Raw genomic sequence first — 15,418 nt, forward strand, 5'->3', positions numbered from 1 at the left:
ACCTATCCAGTTATGAGCCTCCACAAAAATAGCATACAGGGTAAGACCACGTTACTGTTACTAAAAACAAAACAAAAACTCTTATTCCTTTTCAGGGAGCAGACTTGTAAGGATTTGACCTTTGTATTTGTTTTCTGAACTAAAAAGTGTACCTCTATTTCAAGTACAAAACCAGCTTCCATATTGGCATTGCAGGTAGGGCAAAGTGGGATCTAGAAAATACACACAGGAAAACACTGACAACTTCGCTAGACCGGCTATTATATCAGCAGGCTTTAGGCCCTGCTGGAAACAGCTTTACTCAGGATCAGAATATAAAGTGCCTCTTAATCTAGATCTGACGACCTGCTGGACGTCACAGCCTCAATTTCCTTATCATTAAGAACCATCTCATTCAAGTTTTTAACGACTAAAAACTTGAAAAGCGAGTCTCAGTGTCCGCAATAATTATTAGCTAGCTGTTAAGAAGAAGACTCGAGGTGGTTCAGTTCACTAATGGAAGACAGCCTGCGCCTTCCTGGACTCTGGGCATGCGCAACAACCATAAATTGTCAAGCCCTTTCCCGGTTACATCTCTTGGGGAAGGAGAAAGGGAGGTATAGTCTCTTCTGTCCCGTGGGTGCTAGTAAGTGTTTAAGAGCACTATGAAGTCAGCAACATATCAAGTTTAAGGGGAATGCCTTCGCAGATCCCCGAGATTGAATCTATCACACCGACGTAATCCTTCTCCGCTCTGCGCAAGCAGCGGAGCGCAAACACCGCGGGCGACGAGGGGAGGGGCTGATTGACTCGCCGGCTTCTCATTGGTCCAGAATCACGGATCTGCAAGATTCTTCCCCTTCCGGTTCTTGGGTGGTTGAGGCCCGCAGAAAGGCCTGCGGTCATTGGCTGGGGCGGGCTGTCAGTCCTTCCGCGTGCAGCGGCGGGCGCGGTGCGGCGCTGCGCGGCCTGTAGAGCAGTCGCGAAGCCTGCTGCAGAGAGAAGATGGCGGTCGCTGTGAGAGCTTTGCAGGAGCAGCTAGAAAAGGCCAAAGAGAGCCTCAAGAATGTGGACGAGAATATCCGCAAGCTCACCGGGCGGGACCCGAATGATGTGAGGTACGGATCGGAGGGAACCCGAGAGGTTGGCGAGGCATTCCTTGGGTCGGGGCGAGCCGGGAGAGAAGGCAGCCGGCCGGTTGTGGGCCGACTGGGGTCAAGGGGCCTGTTTCCCGGGCGGCGGCCGACCCCTCTACTCGGCTCGGCGTGGAGACGCCATGCCTGCGCCCTAGGGCCCTGGGTGCAAGTGCTTGCGAATGGAAGGCGAGCTTGGCTGCGCGGCGTGGTTTCCGCACCCCTGGGAAGGCCGAGACCTCGGCTTCCCGCCCTTGGCGCTACAGGCCCGGAACTGCTGTACAAAGCCGTTTTTCACCCCTGAGGCCCCGAACCCGGGTCAAACCGGAGACCCCCGGGGGAAGCGATGGCTGCCTCTCCCTGCTGGCCTGCGTGTCCTTCCCTTGAGGTTGGCAGATAGGACCTGTCCCAGCCTTATAGATATGTAGCAGTCTCGAGGTACATATTTTTTCGTAACGCTGGTCTTGGGAAAGCAAGAAAGAGGATTATAATTTTTCGTTTCGAAGAAGTGGGTCTGAAACCGGCATTTTAGAATTATTTGCGTCCGTTTCTCCTTAGGGTGTACCACATCTGTGGAAGTATATGATGCCTCCTCATATGTCTACATAGGACTTTTACACTGACTATAATTCCTTTTTTAGGCCCATCCAAGCCAGATTGCTGGCCCTTTCTGGTCCTGGTGGAGGTAGAGGACGAGGTAGTTTATTGCTAAGGTAAGTAAGGTCTTTCATGGATGTTAACGGCTATGTTTCTAATGTATTGCAAAAGTAGAGGTTGGAGAATATTAATGAGAACAGTTTCATATAAGCTTAATTGTGTTTTTAAATTCTGTAAAGGCTTTCTGACATCTGAGAATGTAATTGGTGGTAGGGTGTTGTTCCCTGCACAGGGGAGAAGGCAACTCTTTCATGTAATTGTTTGCTTAAGTGTGCTTCACTTGTGTTTTTCTTTTATATGAAATCAACTAAACTCTCTAACCAGCTGAAATACCAGTTTTGCTGATGTTTCTAGAGCTTTACGTTGGATGTGTTTTCATTGCAGGCGTGGATTCTCAGATAGTGGAGGAGGACCCCCAGCCAAACAGAGAGACCTGGAAGGGGCTGTCAGTAGGTATGTTTTCAAAAGATGTCGGAGGTGTCAGCACGTGCCTTGTGCCTTGTGCCTTGTGCCTTGTTTTCTAGGACACTACAGATACAGGTGTTTTTGTGTCAGGGTTTATTTGAACTGGGCTAGCCAGCACTTTACAAAAGTCAGTGAGATTGGAAGAAGTAACACTTTCTCTTTTGTACCTTGAAAAACGACAAGAAATGTTTGGATATGATAACAGAGCAAAGTTTGGTTTGGAGCATCTTGCTTCCTTTTTTTTTTTTTTCCACTGACAAGAAAATGGTAAATGAGATGTAAACTCAGTCGGACATGTCTTCTGGAGATGAGCCCTTGAACACTCATTCACCTTTGACTATGCATTTAATTCTGTAATAGTCATTTAGATTATTTTTCCTGTGCTAGGCTGGGTGGGGAGCGTCGGACAAGAAGAGAATCACGCCAGGAAAGTGACCCAGAAGACGATGATGTTAAAAAGGTAATGAAATGAAATGTTAGAGGATGAACACAATTCTTAGTGTGTTTTGAAAAGCATGTTGCCCAAGTACAGGAAATCACTGGTATTTTCTTTTCTCTTACAGCCAGCACTGCAATCTTCTGTTGTAGCTACCTCCAAAGAACGCACTCGTAGAGACCTCATCCAGGATCAAAACATGGATGAAAAGGGAAAGCAAAGGTACCTGCCCACATGCCAGGGAGTGTATTAGAGGAACTTCATGTTTATAAATCAGATGCTTATAGGGGCTCTCAGAAAGTGTTGAGTTTGGTGCAGATCATGCAGACATTGATTTTCTTTTTCTGTTTATTAGGAACCGACGAATATTTGGCTTGTTGATGGGCACCCTTCAAAAATTTAAACAAGAATCTACTGTTGCTACTGAACGGGTATTGGTGCATTTTTTGTTTTGCCTCATTTACTCATTACCAAATAGGAGATTAATGTTTCTTTTAAAATAAGAGCTTGAATGTTCTCTTTGGTTTTCTGACAAAGGCTTTTGATGTGAAGCTTTGGATAAGCTGGTATATGCACAGTGTAGTTAAGGGTGGCTTTGAACTCTAGATGCTCCTACCTCTCCCTTAGAAGTTTTGGGACTTTTTTTATGTTTTGGTTTTATTGTTTTGTTTTTCCCAAGACAGGGTTTCTCTGGTTAGTCCTGGCTGTCCCAGGACTAGCTCTGTAGATGCCTCTCCCTTCCAACTGCTGGGATTAAAGGCATGAACCACCATCACCTCCCAGCCACCTTTGGGTTTTTGAAATGGGGTCTCACTATGTAGATCAAACTAGCTTCAGACTCGACAGAGACCTGTCTGCCTTTGCTTTCTGGGTGCTGGAATTAAAGGTATAAGCCACTATACCTGGCTTTATAGTAGATTTTGTGCCTTTACTTTATGTGAATGGGTGTTGTCTATACACCCTATGTCTGTAGTCATGGACAGAAGAAAACCTGGGGTTTGTTTGCTTTTTTTAAATTACATTTATTTATGTGGTGTGTATGTGGGATGGGTGGGTGGGTGGAGGGGGTGTCAGAGAACACCTTGAAAACCACTCTGAGGTGTGAGTCTGGAGGATCGAGCTCAGGTTATCAGGCTTTGATAGTATTCACCTTAACCTGTTGAGCCATCCTACTGGCTCTGGAGTACTCTTATCTTCTTGGAGTAGGGCCTCATGTACTCTGGGCTTGAGCAGTTGGTCTTCCTGCTTCCCACTTCTACATCCTGAAATTACAGACATTGGAGTTGTAATTGAGTTTTATTACACACCCAAAGGCAAGCCATACCACTCTGGAAGCAAAAGGCTGCCTCCTATGGTGTATTAACTTTGTTTCTGTAAACTGTTATTTCAGTTCAGCTCCAGATTTGTCTCTGGAGCTGCTTCTGTAGGAAAACTAACAGAAAGGGAAATTCTGATTTAGCTAGAATGGGAAGGTAATAAATTATTTGAGCGTTCAATTTGAGACTATGAAATGACTTCACAAACAGTTGTGATGATACCTATAGATCTCAGCACTCTGAAGGCCAAGATAGGAGGAACCAAGAGTTCCTGGTCCTCCTGGGATGTGTAGTGAAACCTGGAGAAACAGTGAAACCCTGTCTCAACCACAACAAAGAAATCACAAACACATTTTTTAATCTTTTTAATGTGTGTGTGACAGAGCAAGGACATGTGCAAATATGTTAGTGCCCAAGGAGTGAAAAGAGGGTGTCTGGTTTCTTGGAGTTAGAGTTTCATGTGTTTGATAGCCAGGCTGCTAACATGGTTATTAGATCCAAACTCTGTTCTCGTGATAGAGCAGTGTGTACTCTGAACTGCTGAGGTACCTCTGATGTGCATCTTTTTTTTTTAAAGGTTTATTTATTTATTATTATATCTAAGTACACACTGTTGCTGTCTTCAGACACACCAGAAGAGGGCATCAGATCTCATTACGGATGGTTGTGAGCCACCATGTGGTTGCTGGGATTTGAACTCAGGACCTCCAGAAGAGCAGTCAGTTCTCTTAACCGCTGAGCCATCTCTCCAGCCCCTCTGATGTGCATCTTACTTTTGAAGAAAATGTTTTTTTGTTTTTGTTTTATGGTTGGTTGGTTGGTTGTTTTTGTATTTTCGAGACAGTTTCTCTGTATAGCCCTGGCTGTCCTGGACCTCACTGTGTAGACCAGGCTGTCCTCAAACTCAGAAATCCACCTGCCTCTGCCTCCCAAGTGCTAGGATTAAAGGCATGCGCCACCACCGCCCAGTGAAAATGGTATTTTTTTACTAGAGAGGGAAATACAATTAACTACTTGCTAAATTAGGACTTCTACAAGGTGTGGTAGTATATGCATATAATCTCAGAAGTATAATAGCTGAGGCTAACCTGGACTACCCAGCAAGGCTCTCTCAAAAGCTAGTTGTTGCTCATAAATAATATTTAGGAGCAAGAGACTGATAAGGCTTGCCTTGGCTACATAGTCAGAGGCCAGCCTGAGCTACATGAGAGTCTATTTAAGAAAAACAGATTAAACCAGGCAGTAGTGGCTCATGCCTTTAGTCCTTGGGAGGCAGAGGCAGGTGGATTTCTGGGTTCAAGGACAGCCAAGGCTATACAGAGAAAACCCTGTCTCGAAAAACCAGAAAAATAAAAGAACAGATTAAAACTTCAGTCACATCCTGTTACTTAGGAAGAATACGTGAATATCCTCATATAGTATTTTCAGTAAAATGCCTGCCATGCTATATAAGGGACCTGAGTTTCACCCTCTGAACCCATGAAACCTAGAAATGGTAGTAGGCACTTGTATTCCCAGTGTTGGTACAGTGGAGACAGATGGATTCCTGGAGCTCAGCACAGGCCTTTATCTAGGGAGCCATCTGAAAAACCGAGGTTAAATTTTATTAAGGAAACTTTTATGATGCAATAGAATGCTATGACTTTAAAACTTAGATATTTGCTGGGCTGTGGTGGCGCACGCCTAATACCAGCACTTGGGAGACAGAGGCAGGTGGATTTCTGAGTTCGAGGACAGCCTGTCTACAGAGTTCCAGGACAGCCAGGGCTATACAGAGAAACCCTTGGGGGAGGAGGGGGCGCAATCTGTGTGGAAATGCCTCAGTCACTATTTCTCATAACACACATTGCAATCAGATCCAAATACAAAGTTCAAATTGAATGGAAAGTAATGGGATGAAAGTGTACAAGTAAATTTACATAGTAAAATTTAAGTTTCAAGTAAGCAAATACATGTGGCTTTTATTGTAATTAAACCTGAATAAACCTTGGTTATCTTTCACTTATACTAAAGAAGATTACTTACTTTTAGCAAAAGAGACGCCAAGAAATTGAACAAAAACTTGAAGTTCAGGCTGAAGAAGAGAGAAAGCAGGTTGAAAATGAGAGGAGAGAACTGTTTGAGGAGAGACGTGCTAAACAGACCGAACTGCGGCTTCTAGAACAGAAGGTTGAGCTTGCGCAGCTGGTAAGCAGTGTTTTAACTCCTAAGTTAGATAATGGTCTGTGTTTACAAAGCATTGACCTTTTCACCTTTTCTTTAGCAAGAAGAATGGAATGAGCATAATGCCAAGATAATTAAGTATATAAGAACCAAGACCAAGCCCCATTTGTTCTATATTCCTGGAAGAATGTGTCCAGCTACCCAAAAGCTAATAGAAGAGTCACAGAGAAAAATGAATGGTGAGTCTGTGAGGGCCATTGATGTTTTAGTGGTAAGACCATACATTCACATGTGCCCATTTTTAAGAAATAATTTAATAGTTCAGTTTTGGGTGGTTGTTTTTATGATATTCTGAAATTGATAGTGGTGTCAGGGTTCAGTAGTGTTTTCTGCATAATTGAGTTTAACCTGAAACTCATTTTATAGGTAGTAAAGACTTCGTGTAAGATTTTTGTGTTTTGGGGGCTGGAGAGATGGCTCAGCGGTTAAGACTGCTCTTCCAGAGGTCCTGAGTTCAATTCTTAGTAACCACATGATGGCTCACAACCATCTGTAATGGGATCTGATGCCATCTCCTGGTGTGTCTGAAGACAATGAAAGTGTACTCACATAAAACAATTCTTTTTTTAAAAGGGGATATTTTTTAAAAAAGATTTTTGTGTTTTAAAATCTTAGTAGACACAGAAGACAGATAAGGAAATAAGGCAAAACAAATATAAGTTCCTATCACGTATTCACATGGAGGGCCAGACACTGGTGATTGGACATTTTGTTGTGCCTGGGAACAGAAAAGTTAGCTATATAATGGTTCTGCTTTAAACTTCATCTAGCATAAGCTGAGCAGCAAAGATATCCCTGGTTTTTGCTCAGGTATTTGTCCAGGTTTGTGTGAGTAGAATTTCTAGGTCTGTACCTGTCTTATGAATATTTGCATTAAGACCTTGAGTTCAGTTCTCAACATACCCCCCCACCCTAAAACAAAACAAAAACTAGAGGTACAAAAAGATGATTATGTGACGTGACCATTTTTGACCTGGTATAAAATTTTTATTTTGAATTTTCTTAATTGTTATAAACTTTACACATGTAAATTTTTCCTGTTTAGCTTTATTTGAAGGTAGACGCATCGAATTTGCAGAACAAATAAATAAAATGGAGGCTAGGCCTAGAAGACAATCAATGAAGGAAAAAGAGCATCAGGTGGTGCGTAATGAAGAACAGAAGGCGGAACAAGAAGAGGGTAAGGTGGCTCAGCGAGAGGAAGAGTTGGAGGAGACAGGTAATCAGCACAATGATGTAGAAATAGAGGAGGCAGGAGAGGAAGAGGAGAAGGAAGCAGGTATAGTTCATAGTGATGCAGAGAAAGAACAGGAGGAGGAGGAACAAAAGCAGGAAATGGAGGTTAAGATGGAGGAGGAGACTGAGGTAAGAGAAGGTGAGAAGCAGCAGGATAGTCAGCCAGAAGAAGTTATGGATGTGCTAGAGATGGTTGAAAGTGTCAAAAATGTAATTGCTGAGCAGGAAGTAATGGAAACTAATCAAGTTGAAAGTATAGAACCTTCAGAAAATGAAACTAGCAAAGAATTGGAGCCAGAGATGGAATTTGATGTTGAGCCAGATAAAGAATGTAAATCTCTTTCTCCTGGAAAAGAGAATATTAATTCTCTGGAAGTGGAAAAGGAGTCTGAGGAAAAAGAGGAAAAAGAAGATAAAGAACCTGAGCCCCAGCCCGAGCCTATGGCTCAGCCTCAGCCCCCACCTCAGCCCCTGCCCCAGAGCCAGCCCCACTCTCAGCCCCACTCTCAGCCCCAACCTGTTCTCCAGGCCCAGCCTCTCTGTCAGCCTGAGACTTTGCCGTTAGCTGTTTTGCAGCCTCCACCTCAGGTTATTCAGGAGCAAGGGAATCTACTACCTGAGCGGAAGGATTTTCCTATAGAGTCTCTAAAACTCCCTGAGGTGCCTGTAGAGCCAGTCTTGACAGTACATTCAGAAAACAAAAGCAAAAATAAGACTAGGAGCAGAAGCAGAGGGCGAGCAAGAAATAAGACAAGCAAGAGTAGAAGTCGAAGCAGCAGCAGCAGTAGTTCCAGTAGCAGCTCTACTAGTAGCAGCAGTGGGAGCAGCTCCAGCAGTGGCAGCAGTAGTAGTCGAAGCAGCTCCAGTAGCAGCTCCAGCACAAGTGGGAGCAGCAGCAGAGACAGCAGCAGCAGCACTAGCAGTAGCAGTGAGAGTAGGAGTCGCAGTAGGGGCCGAGGACATAACCGAGATAGAAAGCACAGAAGGAGCGTGGACCGGAAGCGAAGGGACACTTCAGGACTAGAAAGAAGTCACAAGTCTTCAAAAGGTGGTAGTAGTAGAGATACCAAAGGATCAAAGGATAAGAATTCCCGATCTGACAGAAAAAGGTCTATATCAGAGAGTAGTCGATCAGGCAAAAGATCTTCAAGAAGTGAAAGAGACCGAAAATCAGACAGGAAAGACAAAAGGCGTTAATGGAAGAAGCCAGGCTTGCTTAGCCTATTCTTTGCAGCAGAAGATTTCTTGATGAGTAAAAGGATTACCTTGTAAAGAGGATGCTGCCTTAAGAATTGCATGTTGTAAAAATTCTTTTTGGAAAATACAGACTGTTTGTTTACCAGACATTCTTGTACTTTTTGCATAATTTTGTAAGAGTTATTTATCAAAATTATGTGAGGTTCCAAAATATGTAAAAATGATAATAATAAAAAAAGATTAACATCCTTTGTCATCTTTTTTAAATACCCTATTAATCTTCAGTCAGAATCTGTATATTTTAATAGGTAAATCCTTAAATTGTTCCTTTATGTTCTGTATCATACATTGCTTTTGTAGAAATAAATATGCATCTTTCATTATTTTTGGGATGTCCTTGTTGACACTTGTATAATAAATATCTTTATATCATTTTCAGTTTTTGTCACAAGATACTGAACATGATTAGGATGTTTTTGAAGGTTTCATCACTTTGATTTGCCTGAAAACAGTTGCCAGGTTTTTACAGCTTTGACGGGGAGTAGTTCTTTTAAGACATTTAATTATTTCCTATCTTACAGTTTTTAATCTAAGCATTTTTCTGTTTTTCATTTAAACCACTCAGTTGGTAGATAACTTAAACAGTAAAACAGTACGATTTGGTTGTCATTTCATGATTATAGAACAACATTCTCTTGTCCTCACAGATACTTGTGTGATAACAACATAGTGTGTAATCTGTTATAGTTATCACCTCCTGGGTGATTGGGGGCGGGTAAAAATATCTTCTAAACTTGGTTTACGAATTTGTGGTCTTGTCTTTTCTGTTGGCTATAACTGAAACATGCCAATCTGTGTTTTTAAGAATTTTTGTTTAAGGAAGTATTGTATGGAAGTTTACACAATGAAGGAAGTTCATCTAGACTTGAATATGTAAACAAGATAACACACAAGTGTACCAAGTGATTATTAACTTTGTTGTTTATAAATTTGTATGGACCTGGAGTATCTGTTGCCCATTACTATATATGTGCAAATAAATGTGGCTTAGACTTGTGACTGTTTAAGATTAGTACTTGTATTAACGTTTTGATGCATATGAGAGCATTTAAATGACAGTGGCTATTTTAACATTGTAGCTTTAGCCTGACATTAAATATTCAGTATATTGTCTATAAGTAAATGGTTTAAGTGAAAAATGAACAAATATCTTCATTTAGTTTTGTGTCTGAACCACCAATGTGTTAAATGTGAAAATATTTTTGTTTTTGTTTTTGTTTTTGTTTTTCCAGACTGGGTTTCTCTGTGTAGCCCTGGCTGTCCTGGAACTCACTCTATAGACCAGGCTGGCCTCAGAAATCTGCCTGCCTCCCAAATGCTGGGATTAAAAGCGTGCGCCACCACCGCCCAGACCATATATATAATATTTTTTTTTTGGAAAAGAATTCTTTTTAAAAATCCTTTTCTTGGATTAAGTGATCCACCTACATCCATAAGCATGCTGATACCAAAACGGGCTTAACCAACAACTTGTACTTGGCAAAATGCTTTGGCCTGTCCTATGCAATGAAACAGATTGGTAAAGGAAGGATTAGATTAAAAATGGCAGAGGAGGGCTGGAGAGACAGCTCAGCAGTTAAGGGCACTGACTGAGTTTAAATCCCAGCAACCACGTGGTGCCTCACAACCATCCATCCATAAATGAGATCTGACGCCCTCTTCTGTTGTGTCTGAAGACGGCTACAGTGTACTTAGATAATAAATAAATCTTAAAAAATGGCAGAGGAGCCCTCCCCATTTTAATTTAGCACATAGGTTTTTTTAAGGAAGGTGAGGAGGGGGAAGGGGCCCTCCAAGAAAGGAGTACTCAATAACATGTTTTATTGAATATGTTTTGTCTGTGGGTATGTGCAGGCACCAAGCAAGCCAGAAGACTTTGGAGCCCTTGGAGTGAGTCAGTGCTGCTCATTGTGGATGCTGAGGAACAAGCTTAGGTTCTAGAGCCCTATGAGCTCAACCTTTGTGTTGCCATTTGTGTCTCTAGTGCCAGGATTAAAGGTGTGTGATACCACACCCACTCTAAAAAGTTTTTAAGCTCTCATTTCTGGATATTTTAAGATTTTGTGTATTTAAGTATTTTACTATTTTTAATTTAAAGCATACAAGATATGTGTAAGATATTCAACATGGAATTTTAAGGAAAGTAGAACACTGCAACTTTCACTGCCAAACTCATAAGCATAACAATGCCCTCCTGTCCCTCCTCCCCTCTTCTATAGTGCCTGGAATCCACCCCAGGGCTTCAAGTATGTTAAGCACTACTTTACCTCTGAACTCTAACCCCCAGACCCATATATCTGTTTTTTACCTTTAATGACTGGAGTTTTACATTGGTCCCTGTGATGGAAAGTAACAGACTTTGAAATCCCTTTTCTGTTAGTTGATAGTCCTAAATTCTAGGTGGGCAAAGGCACTCCATATAGAAGCAACAATCACTTCTTTGTGCCTTGGAGTTAGTCATGGCCATCATGGGAATGGAAGCCAGGAGTGAGCTCCCAGGTTCACTCTCCTCCACTTTGTTTCCTTTTTAACCAAGTAGTGTAGCATATATTTGCTAGTAATAAGTATAGATCATAGAGAAAAGTAGCTTAAAGCAATTCATGGAACTGACCCATCCGTGTCTTCTTGGACCTCCATATTCTGATTGCAGTTGTAACATATGTGTTCAATATATGGTTACTTGCAGCATATGGTTCTACAGACTACTAAATTGTTTGCAGTTGTTTGGTAATAAGTAATACCTTTGAATATATCATGGTTCCTGTATAAAAATATCTTTTCAAATATACATAAAATCAAAGCAACTAGAGACATTTGAGGCAAATTGGAAACTTTACATTTAGTAAGAATATCTAAGGAGATTGTTTTCATACCCTTCCAACCTGGTGTTTATTAACTTTAGTTTTAAGGTGTAGAAGACTCATTAAAAAGATCTTACAGGTGCTGGAGAGATGGCTCTACAGTTAGGAATGTATACTGCTTTTCCAGAGGATCATATTCAATTCCCAGCACCATGGTTTATGACTGCCTGTTACTCTGGCTCCAGGGAGACCAGTGCTTCTGGGCTCTATGCACCTGCACTAATGTACACATTGCCTGCACACATATCTATACATATTGTAAAAATAAATACAATTAGTTGTCAACCATAGTAGCCCTACTGTGCTATATAGAACTCTAGATGTTAATTATATTCTTTAGTTTTGATCCACCTTGAATTGAGTTTTTTTTATTTTTTTGGGGTGTTTGTTTTGGGGTTTTGAGGGGTTTTTTTTTTCTATGTGTGCATGTGGTGGTAGGGATAGATTCTCACTATTCTAGACTAGCATGAAACTCACTATGTTTACAAGCTTTGAGTTCACACAGTACATCCTGTCTTGGCCTCCTGAATACTAGATTAAAAGCAAGGACTGTCACACCCAGTTGAATATGGTAAGAAGTAGGGTCTAATTTCATTATTATTCATATTCCCAGTAGTATTGAAAAACTATCTTCCTCCACAATGTTTGATCTTAGTTCCTTTGTTAAAAACCTGTTAGTTGAGCTTGCAAATGGCTCAATGGGTGTGGTTTTTAACATTTCCAGCCTAAGAACTTCCTGAACTGCACTCATGAAGGGGAAACATGTCAGATGCTGTAGTATGCAGCTATAATCACAGTACTATATCCTATACTGAATTAGGAAACAGAAGAATCATCAGGAAGGTTGAGGGCCAATTAGCCTGGAGCAAACATCTCTCAGCAGTAATAACAAGAGAAACCCTCCCTCAACAAAGGTTGGAACTGACTCCTAAAACTTGTCCTCTGACCTCCACATGTGCCATGCACAGGGACACTTAAGCTCACACATGCTCATCATATATACTTGTTATACACACACCCATAATTTTTAAAAGCCAGGTAGCTCAAGATGTGGATTTCTTTTATCTTTGTGTGTGTGTGTGTGTGTGTGTGTGTGTGTGTAACTGCTTGGCATGCTAGGCAAGCATCCCATGAGTACACTAAGACTTTAGTCAACATACTTGGTTTTTTACAAAAGAATTTTAATTCTATGTGTCTGTGCTCTTGTATGTGGTTATATATGCATGAGTGCAAGTGCCCAAGGAGCCAGAGATGTCAGATCTCTATGAAGCTGGAAGTTATAGTTGTTTGTGAGCTACCTGAGTGCTGAACACTGAATTCTGGTCCTCTGCAAAAGCGGAGTGCATTCTTAACTGCTAGGTCATCTCTCTAGTCCTTACGTTTAGCTTTAATGCAAATCTTAGAATAATTTCCCAAGAACCAAAAAGATTTATTTTTATTTATTTTGGTTGGTCTGGACAGGGTTTCTCTGTGTAGCCCTGGCTATCCTGGAACTCACTCTAGACCAGGCTGGCCTCTTAACTCAGATTTGCCTGCCTCTGCCTCCTCAGTGCTGGGATGAAAGGTCTGTGCCACCACTAGTCACTGTTAAGTTTAGTTGTGCTTGCATTAACTTTTACGTTTTATTTGTGAAGTATTGTGAGTCTCAACTGCTCACGTAGATCGACAGTCAACTCAATGCACGAGGGCAGAGAGAGCAGAGATGTCAAAGGGGAGTATTTATGTGAATATGTATGGTGAATGGCTGCACCATACAGCTATCAGGAGGCAGATCTACTTAAGGTGATTCAAGGCTTAGTTTTGAGGGACTGAGGGTGGGAAAATCCAGGATGTACTTGGAATGCCTCGTTAGCATTGGGGAAATATTTCAGCAATCTCAGGAGAAAGGAAATCGATCCTGTAGTCTAATTGAGGCTACTGAAATCCCTCAGGTAGAGGACTCTATAGGGGCTAAGAACCCCCAGGCAAGGTCAGAGAAGGAGAAGCCCTGCTAATGAAGGGAGTCTTCCATATTGCTTTGAGCCCAGAGACTATCTGTTCATGGTGGATTTTGACCTTAATTTGCTGAGTTTTCCCACAAATATCTTTAGAATGTTGGGCTAATCTTAACAGAAAGAGATTCAGTTCCTCATGTATCCTGTCACCTATAGACTGTGAAACCTTTGATGGTTTTCTTCATTCACATTAAGTTCCTCAGAGAGTTTACATGTATTTGATATTATAGTTTTCTGCTTTCATTGCATGCCTAGTTTATTTACTTATATATATTCAACCCAAATTATTTACTTATATATATTCTGAACCCAAATTCAGAGATCCACAGGCACAGTCTTTAATTGTAGTTCCCCAGTCTATTGTGTCATTGGCACAGAAACCTGGATGTATCACATCAGATTCTTGATGGCTTAGCCAAAGGTCAGCTGTTTAGTGCTAATTTCATGTCCATCACTCTAGTTATAAATAAGAAGAAATCTTTGGGGCTCTGGGAAAAGCTGAGTAGTTAGGAGTGCCTGCTGCACTTGCAGAGGACCTTGGATTCTGTTTCTAGTACCTACATGGAGAGGTGCCTCAAAACCACCTGTAACTCTAGTTCCAAGGCTTCCCTCTGGCTTCTGTGGACAACAGCCATGCATGAGTGCAAATCCATACATGTAGACACAGACCCCTCCCCTCTTTTAGAATCCTGGTTTTTGAGAATCTCAGGCTGGCCTCAAACTCACTATGTAGCTGAGAATAATTTTGAACTTTGTGTGTGTGTGTGTGTGTGTGTGTGTGTGTGTGTGTGTGTGTGTGTTGGGGGATGTAACACTATGTGTGAAGGCAAGAGATTGACTTCAGGTGTCTTCCTCTATCATTCTCTACTTTGTTTTTAAAGTTCTGTTTATTTAGTGTGTGTATGGGTTTGTGTGTTATGGAGTATGTGTAAAGGTCTGAGAACAACTTTTGGGAATTGGTCCCTTCTACGGTCTGACCCTGGGAATTGAACTCAGGTCCTTAGACTTGACAGCAAGCACATTTTATTCATTGAGCCATCTTCCCAGCCTCAGAATGCTAACTTAAAACTTTATAGTTTGATAATTCTATATCCTGGAGTAAATGCAAAATTACTTTTTCTAGATGTCAAGCATGTTGTTCTTAGCCCTTTCTGACTTATTTTTAAGGTGGAGCTGCAGGATAATTTTCTGTTTAGTCATTTAACCTTTGGAACTCTTCAGCTTTCCTAAGAATCTATCAGATTTTACTTCTGCTAAGACTGAAAGCATCTGATTCAGCTCTGAGCAGGCAGGGTGGAACAGTGTGTCCTGGACATTATCTAGGATTTTGACCTTTTATTCAGACTTGTAAACACTTTGAACAAAATTACACTGTAATGTTTGTTTGTTTGTTTGTTTACCATTTTAAAATTTACTTGCTTTGTTTTGTTTGTTTGTTTTTGTTTTTCAAGACTGGGTTCCTCTATGCAGCCCCTTACTTTCCTGGAACTCACTCTGTAGACCAGGCTGGCCTTGAACCCAGAGATCTGTCTGCCTCTGCCTCCCAAGTGCTGGGATTAAAGGTGTATGGCACTATCGCCTGACATGACTGTTAATGAAATTCTGAGGGAATCAAGTGCTGTACATATTTCAATAGGGCTGGTTTAGAACTAGCAATGCATACCTGCTGGAAAGGATCTTGGACAGGTGTAATGAGAGGAGCTAGTTTAAAGACTCTTTCTTGGGCGCTCACCTCACCCTTTCTGGAAGTTAGCTTGTGGTCGAGTGACTGGGTTCAGCAGTGTCTGCGGGTAAAGGGGATATGTTCTCAGGCTGGACCATGAAAGTCCAAACAAGGCTGTCTTCATTTTCTCCTTCACTT

At 41.6% G+C, this 15,418-nt stretch overlaps 1 protein-coding gene across 1 annotated transcript; it reads left to right on the forward strand.

Annotated features, from left to right (window-relative positions):
• The first annotated feature begins 895 nt into the window (after positions 1-895).
• On the forward strand, positions 896-9,699 carry Pnn (pinin, desmosome associated protein). Its single transcript, XM_031356537.1, has 9 exons — positions 896-1,097; positions 1,754-1,825; positions 2,154-2,222; positions 2,622-2,694; positions 2,798-2,892; positions 3,026-3,101; positions 6,018-6,173; positions 6,250-6,388; positions 7,255-9,699. Exons 1-9 carry the CDS (start codon positions 985-987, stop codon positions 8,640-8,642), a joined length of 2,181 nt encoding a protein of 726 aa, XP_031212397.1. The 5' UTR covers positions 896-984; the 3' UTR covers positions 8,643-9,699.
• The last annotated feature ends 5,719 nt before the right edge of the window (positions 9,700-15,418 follow it).

This window comes from Mastomys coucha, unplaced genomic scaffold, assembly GCF_008632895.1.
Source record: "Mastomys coucha isolate ucsf_1 unplaced genomic scaffold, UCSF_Mcou_1 pScaffold6, whole genome shotgun sequence".
NCBI lineage: Eukaryota > Metazoa > Chordata > Mammalia > Rodentia > Muridae > Mastomys > Mastomys coucha.

Excerpts from the sequence above, each read along its gene's own strand:
- Pnn (XM_031356537.1), top strand. The coding sequence starts at position 985 with ATGGCGGTCGCTGTGAGAGCTTTGCAGGAGCAGCTAGAAAAGGCCAAA. Across the intron at positions 2,893-3,025 it reads GATGAAAAGGGAAAGCAAAG|GAACCGACGAATATTTGGCT; the intron begins GTACCTGCCCAC and ends TCTGTTTATTAG. Across the intron at positions 6,389-7,254 it reads GTCACAGAGAAAAATGAATG|CTTTATTTGAAGGTAGACGC; the intron begins GTGAGTCTGTGA and ends TTTCCTGTTTAG.